General features: G+C 31.2%; 1 protein-coding gene across 1 annotated transcript in view; it reads right to left on the bottom strand.

The window, feature by feature from the left end:
- Positions 1-7,408, bottom strand: part of DYNC2H1 (dynein cytoplasmic 2 heavy chain 1) — a 274,915-nt gene that overhangs the window by 14,322 nt on the left and 253,185 nt on the right. The window contains exons 82-83 of the mRNA XM_023535396.1: positions 5,644-5,753; positions 4,654-4,735 (exon numbers count right to left, since the gene is read on the bottom strand). Coding sequence (XP_023391164.1) covers positions 4,654-4,735; positions 5,644-5,753 — 192 coding nt within the window. The remainder of the gene's footprint in view (positions 1-4,653; positions 4,736-5,643; positions 5,754-7,408) is intronic.

The following is a 7,408-nucleotide window of genomic DNA, read 5'->3' as shown; positions in this document are numbered from 1 at the left end:
ACTTATAGGACATACTTCATACTTTCTACTAAAGTTTGTAATAAATCTGTTTTAGCCATTAGTGCCTTATTGTGCATGACACATATCCCTCGGATGCAAAGAAATAATTATTGAGACCAGAGCTCATTTGTTTACAATATATTAAAAGAACCACATTGCTCAGGCTGTCTCTTGACATTTGTACAAATGTACTATTTGAGTTGAATGCAAATAATTAAGTAAAAGGCATCTAAATGTGTATCTGCTGTCATCATATAATTTCCTCTATTTTTGTTTTGCTTATAAAATGCAAAGCTTTCAATTTAACAGAACAGACAGAATACAATTATTAAACCAAAAAGAAAAAATCTCAAATAATGTTAGTCACACTTGAACCTCTGACTAAAACATCTTGAAATTAAAAAATATATATTTTTGGTTTTATTTACAGCTTCTAACCACATGTTAAAGGGATGGTGTTGATCAGGCCAACCACAATTGCATAAGCATGTTCCAAATAACTAACTACCATGACCTCCATCTACTTTGAAAGGGTTATTCCTAAGTATCTTATTCAACTATTAGCTTCTCAACCCAAAAGGGGTTAGCAAAAGTAACATTAGTGATTTTGTTCCCTAAAAACATAATTAAAGACATTAATTTATTTTATATATGATGAATTTCTTGTATACTTCTGACTTTAACTTGAATTTAACAGTGAATTTCATGTTAAACTCTGAGTTTTATTTTGATGTTATTATATGGCTTTATTTGCCAGAACCTTCTTTTTAAAAGTTTAAAAAATATTTTAAACACATAGAAAATCATAAAAATATTTTCAAATCTATACATTCCTACCACTTATTTTTACTAGACTTTGACATACAGCCATGTTTGTTCCATATTTCTAAGCAAATAAACCATAACGGATAGAGTTGAAGTCCTCTGTATATACCTTGCCTTTCCTGTTCCTCTTCTGCTCTCACCTGACCTAGTCATTATATTAAATTTATTATTACATGATTGTTAAATACATATGTATCCGTAAATAATAAACAGTTTGTTCTTCATGTTTCCAAACTGCATGTAAAGGGTAACATTTTATTATATCATTTTGCAGCCTATTTTTTTCCTTCATCATTGGTCTAGGGGTATCCATTTTATTCTTTCATATTTAACAGTTGCATAATATTTTGCTTTATTAACATGCAACAAATTATTTATCCATTCTTCTGCTAATGAACATTTAAGTCATAATTATTATTATTATAACATTACAATAAACATTATGTCAAGTGTCTCCTTATACACCTTTGCTTCTCTAGATACAGAAATGAAATTGCTAAATATCCTCATTCTCCATAATATTGGCAAATAATTCCCCAAAGTAATTCTATCAATCTATGTGCTCACTTGTCACATATAAGAATTTACATTAAGCCACAGCCTTGCCAAGACTTGGTCCGTTGAGATTCTTATGTTTTCATTTCATATCTTAACCTCAATTGTTTAAGGGTTTTGTTTTGGTTTGGTTTTGGTGTTTTATTTATTTATTATCTGGTAGATTTTCTACTGCTTAGCTGATAAGCTATAACAAGCAGCTCACACTCATTTGTGGGGAATAGCTAAAGCTCAAAACTCCCAATTCAGAAAAGCACGTTTCTCTTTATGAAACCTCAAATGTCTAAGTATCTAATTTCTTCACCCTTTTAACTTCTATTTCCTGATAAGTTCTATGAGGAAGGGAACTGAAATATGAACAGTATAATAACCACTTGGTACGTAGGCAGAGTCTAGGCTAGCATGAAGCAGCTGAGGTCAACTGGCATAAGTGGCTATACCAGGTCCCAAGGAGCAGCAGCTTCCAGGCATCTTCGGGAATTGTGCATCGTTAACAAGCTTTGAATGCATTTATTTAATCAGCCTGAAAGGGCTATTCATAAGTATAAGGTCTTAAGATCTTATTCAACTCTTAGGTAGAAGACTTGTTTCACTTTTTCTGTGTGATGGTGTCAGTAGTAATGGAGGGAGCGGAGTTTTGCACCAGATTTGCCAGGGCTGTTCTTTCACGGCCTTGGGCAAGATCTAACATGCAAGCTGAACAGGAGCTTGATTTATATATTTTCTGGTACTAAGTTTCACAACTTCTGTTTAACAAATAATAAATCAATAGTGGTAGTGAGGAAACTTTAGAGGGCCATGTTCCAGATCTAAAAATCAATATACATACATGTTCTCTTAAGTAGGTCTAGAGGGTTTGAGATATTGATTAGTTTGGGGGAACTACAGCTTGCTTGAATATTTCCCTGGTTTAATTCAGTCTGGGGTGGTAGAGACTGAAAAGTTCAAAACCGATTAATTCTAGACTGACAGTAAAATTCAAATATAATTTAAATATAATTTAAAGTTCTCCTATTGAAATAATATTTTTGTTAAAAACATGATTAATAGGAACCTAAGCGGATTATTTAACTTACTGATTTTGCCAAGTGCAAAGAGTCAGGGGCTTGCAAAGTCTTCTTACCTGACAAATATGACTGGAAACTGCAGGTAAGACAGTTAGAAACTATGATTTTATAGCTGACATGAATGAGGAGCCAGAGACAAAAAATTCTACTGAATTTTACCTTTAAGCTTTATTTACTTAAAGTTTAAAGTATATTAAACTCACAATGTTCCTAAGTATATTTAACAGAGACTACTGTAGTTTTTAACAATATCTTTTGTGAACGCTAAATGAAAAATGGAAGAATTCTGCTTTACTGGATAAAAGTATAAACTTTATATTAGAAACACTTTGTTTCTAATTAAAAAAATATTACCTAATAAAACCTAACCAAATTGCATTAAGAGAAATAATAAAAATTACACACATACAGGTTTTCATAATAAACGTGTTGAGAAAGTTTTTTAAATCCATTAGTAAACGAGACAACAAAGGCTCAAATTGCTCCATTTATTGCTTTAAAAAGTGACATGGTTCTTTTTTGGAGAAACTAAGATTAAAATCTTGTTTTATTTACTGTTAGATTTTTTTCACTGTGTATAAAACATAACGTATAAGCTTAAGATTGCCTGGTTGTAGATAATTTCATTCCCAATTTGTAAGAACAAGGGCAGCGTAGTTCTGAAAATATTAACACACCTCAACACAGACTAAAACTCATTTCCCTTGCTTTTTATACCACTATATTTGACTAATGATACTATATACTATGTCTGTGGTCCATAGCTGCCAGAGACCACAAAACCAGGTACAGTACATGGTTCCTGAATTATACATCATTTGTGTCCTCCCACTCCTTAACAACTGGGCAACTGTGTATGACCACCAGTAATAGCTAAGGTAGTTCTCCTCATGGATTAGAAGCTAAGGTTAAAATGCAAGGAGATGAAAGAGAACCTTTTTAATTCCTTCAGCTTCAAGGGAGAATTTTGTAGCAATCTACAAAAGAGAAAGATCTAGCTTATTGTTAATGATCAAATTTCTGGCACACTATATCATTATAGCTGATGCTAATAACACCTACTATAGTGCCTCTCCGACTATATGCCGTCATGTCCACAATTCAACAGGAATTTGAGTGCTTATTATGTGACATTGTTTGAGCTATCTGACATAAAATGAAACTGAAAAAAAAAGAGACCACTCTCATAGGACTTATATTCCAGTGGAGTAAGATAGACAACAAATAACAAACAATAAATAAATTACATGGTATGTTAGACAGCAGTAGTGAGATAAAAAAAATTATTAAACTGGGAACTAGAACTATATAAAAACTTCTGAAAAGCTAGTTGCCTAAGGTTAACTAAGTTAAATGTAAGATTAAAGTCTTACATTTAATTTATTTTAAAAATTGAATTATAGGTGACACAGAACCATATATTGGGGATATGAAAATAGATAAACCAGCTTTTATCTTCAATTACATTATAGTCTCATAAGAAAGACTGATATGAACATATAGAGATAATCACACTACAAAATGCAATCTGTTATATTAGCAGCGGAAAATTCCCACAATTCCACGTGTGGGAATGGAAGAGAAGAATGGTAGAGAATGCGACTTATGTAGAAGAAGGTTGGAGTTGTTGTGGAAAGGATTGCCACTATAACCTTTTAATTAGTTTGGTTATTAACATTTGAATGATTATCTATTATTATCTGCTATTATAAAAGAAATGGATTTTTAACAAGAAAGCTAGTTAGGAATACTTAATACTGCAAAACATGGCTTGATTTTTTAAAAACATGGATGGCTTGATTTTAACAGTGACTCAATGTACTCACAAAGTGGAAAACTCCCTGAGGAACAAGATTTGTTTATATTTTATACATACTTTATTGTATAGTGAATAGTTATTGAATTGAATTTTAAAAAAGCTAATCTAACATAACTTCAGGATTTGTACCATTTTTTTTTTTTACCAAAAGTTATATTTTCAAATATGTTGTATTCCTTAGATTCTTATTTTTGCATTAGAAAAGGCTGTATTTTGTACAAGTTATTTCTTGCTCTATTTTAACTCATATTGACTTTTTACATAGGTAATACAATCTATCTCTAAAGATATTACACTATAAAGATTACACTATGGAGACTGGAGTTAGAGAATCTTTTCATCACAGTTCAAAGACTCAGATACTAACATTTAAAATTAGTCTAATACCTTAATCTGCAGCTTTGCTTCTTGCAGTCGACCTTTCCATGAGGCTACAAATTTAAGGCTATCCACAGAACAGCACATGGCCCTGTAAAAGTAAAGCATCACATGTCAGAAAGAAATAACTCTCACAGAGTAAAATATGAAGAGTAAGAGAAGATAGATGTATTTACAATGTGAAAGTAATAAGATCTCTTAAACTATGTAAAATACCTTAGACTTCACACTAAGTTTTTAAAGTTAATTGGTTATGTCAGTCTCCTCTTCGAGGTTGTGTAAGTTTCTTGAGGACAGGGCCTTTCTTTATTTTTACATCCTCCATTTGACCATCATCCTCAAATTCAGGCATATGATGGGTGTTCAATAAATGTTTATTAGCTTAACTGAAATATTAATATTCATAATATAATCTTGAGGCACTGCAGATTAAAATCCCCCTGAATCACTAAACAACTAAATTTTGTCCAGTATATTTTTGAAAGTGTCTCTCTTTTTCCATTCTATCTTGTTAAAAATTATAGACTATATATTATATGATAATCCAAATTTGTTATAAAAAGGAACTTGATCTTAACCAGCAAATACTTTTCCCTACCAAGAAGCCTAGTTTGTACTGATCCAACAGAATTTTCGGCAAAATGGTAGTCACTAGCCACATGTGGTTATTTGAGCACTTCAATGAGAAATTACATTTATTTTATTTAATTTTAATTAATTTAGATTTAATTAACTCCATTTGATTTCTGCCTACCACATTAGACAGAAAAGGTCTCGATAAATAAATGACCAAAATTATTTAAGGTTTAATAAAAAAAAGCCACTATAATTAAAAGCAATGTCTTTTAAACTAAAAGTAAACTGTTATTAAGTATTAGTAAATAACACAAATATCTGGATTCAACAATAAATTTATTCTTGACAAGGGAATGCGATCAGAACTAAATAAAGTGAAGTATAATTACCCTCACAGACAAATAAGTATTTCCTTTCAATTACCTTGCAGTTTCCTGGCGAAGAGCATTGAGAAATGTGTCTGGGTGGAAGAGTTCTGATAGGTCAAGTGTATCAGAGAGAAGAGCCTGTTTTTCAGCTCTTTCTACCCAGCTCTAAAGGGGAAAAAAATACACACAGATTTTAAAACTTTGTAAACATGAAAGATAAAGAAAACTATTAAAAATTATTATGCAGAAGTCATTTTTAATGAGAAATGTTTTGAAATGATGTCTGGGGGAAAAAAAGATTTCCACTGTACATTGTGAGATCTATTACAATCTTTGACATAATATTCATCCAACACAAAAAAGATTCATCATACAACTTTTTGTTAGTAAAAATCTCAAAATAAAAAGTCTAAAATATGAAACTTAATCTAATATATAGCATTTCAGTTTGGGTTGGCACTTCTAGTGATGACTCACCTCTTGGAGTGTGCCTAGTAGATATTAAGCACCTGGGTCTAATTCTAGAGTCCCCAGGGTCCCCAAGACTTAGCAATGCAAACTGAATTAGCGTTCGTTCTAGATTGAGATTTAACAGTGAGTTTGCCACTTTACTGAATCAAGTATTAGAGTGGAGGGTAATGTCAAGAATAAATAATTTCTTGTTAAAATATATTTTTAAATAGTCTTTTGTACTTATCTGCCATTTTGTAAATCAACTTGTACTCCATTTGGAGAAATATACATCATCGTAAAGTATTTTTAATGAGTATAGTAAAAATTGCCACTTGCAACAAAAACAATATGAAGTTTTGTGCAACACTTACTATACGTTCTCCATATATTAACCAATTTATGCTTACTACAACCCTAATAGTATTAATATCCCCATTTCACGATGAGGAAATAGAGGCAAGGTGAGCTTAAGGTCCTGCCCAAGATCACATAGTTAATAAGTGTTGGAGCCAGGTAATAAAATTAGGCAGACTTAAGTGATTTGTTTCTCTGTAGAATTTCCTGCAGGTGCTATTGTACCTTAAGAGATGGACAGCTTACTGATGATTTCTGAATCAGTTTTTATTTCAGTTGGTATGCAGGGATGATATCACAGTAATGTTTCCTATAAAAAACTTGCAGAATCTCATTTACTAAAGTGATTTATTTTGCATGCTTTATAGTCTAGGAAAAAGTTGTGTTAATTTATTATTGTGTAGAAAGGCTGTGTTTCATGTACTACAACACCCTGTTATCTACCCAAGCATTTACATCTGTTAGCCAGGTCTAGAATAGGAAAATTAAAATTGCCAAAGCTAATATGTTTATATTTTATCTTACTGCATTTGACTAGTAGAGTAGAGTAGAGTAGAGTAGAGTAAAATGCAAACTGAACTAGCATTCCAGATCCAGATTTAACAGTTTGACAGTGAGTTTACCGCTTTACTGAATCAAGTATCACAGCAGAGGGTAATGTTCAGGAAGAAAAACTTTTTTATTTTTTTATAGGAACAAAAATGTTCCTATGTCTTTCCTACCAATTCATAATATGATTTCAAAGATAGAAAAGGCAATCTCTTTAATAGAGTATAATGATTTTTTCTTGGATATTATCCTTTATAATAATGATACTTCATAAGGTATCTATTTTCAATTAAATAACTCAAAATTATGCTTAGCAGATACTGTTTACTCTCTATCAAATATTTTCATTATATTATCTGACTTCTATTTTTATTAGCTAAACATAGTCAACAAATGTTTGCATGACCCTTTTTTATTGTATGCAATATTGCTTTTTAAAAAATATTTAAAATATTTAAAATATT

This window comes from Pteropus vampyrus, unplaced genomic scaffold, assembly GCF_000151845.1.
Source record: "Pteropus vampyrus isolate Shadow unplaced genomic scaffold, Pvam_2.0 Scaffold139, whole genome shotgun sequence".
Lineage (NCBI taxonomy): Eukaryota > Metazoa > Chordata > Mammalia > Chiroptera > Pteropodidae > Pteropus > Pteropus vampyrus.
The sequence above is the reverse complement of the archived record's forward strand: the minus strand, read 5'-3'. Positions and strand labels throughout refer to the sequence as shown.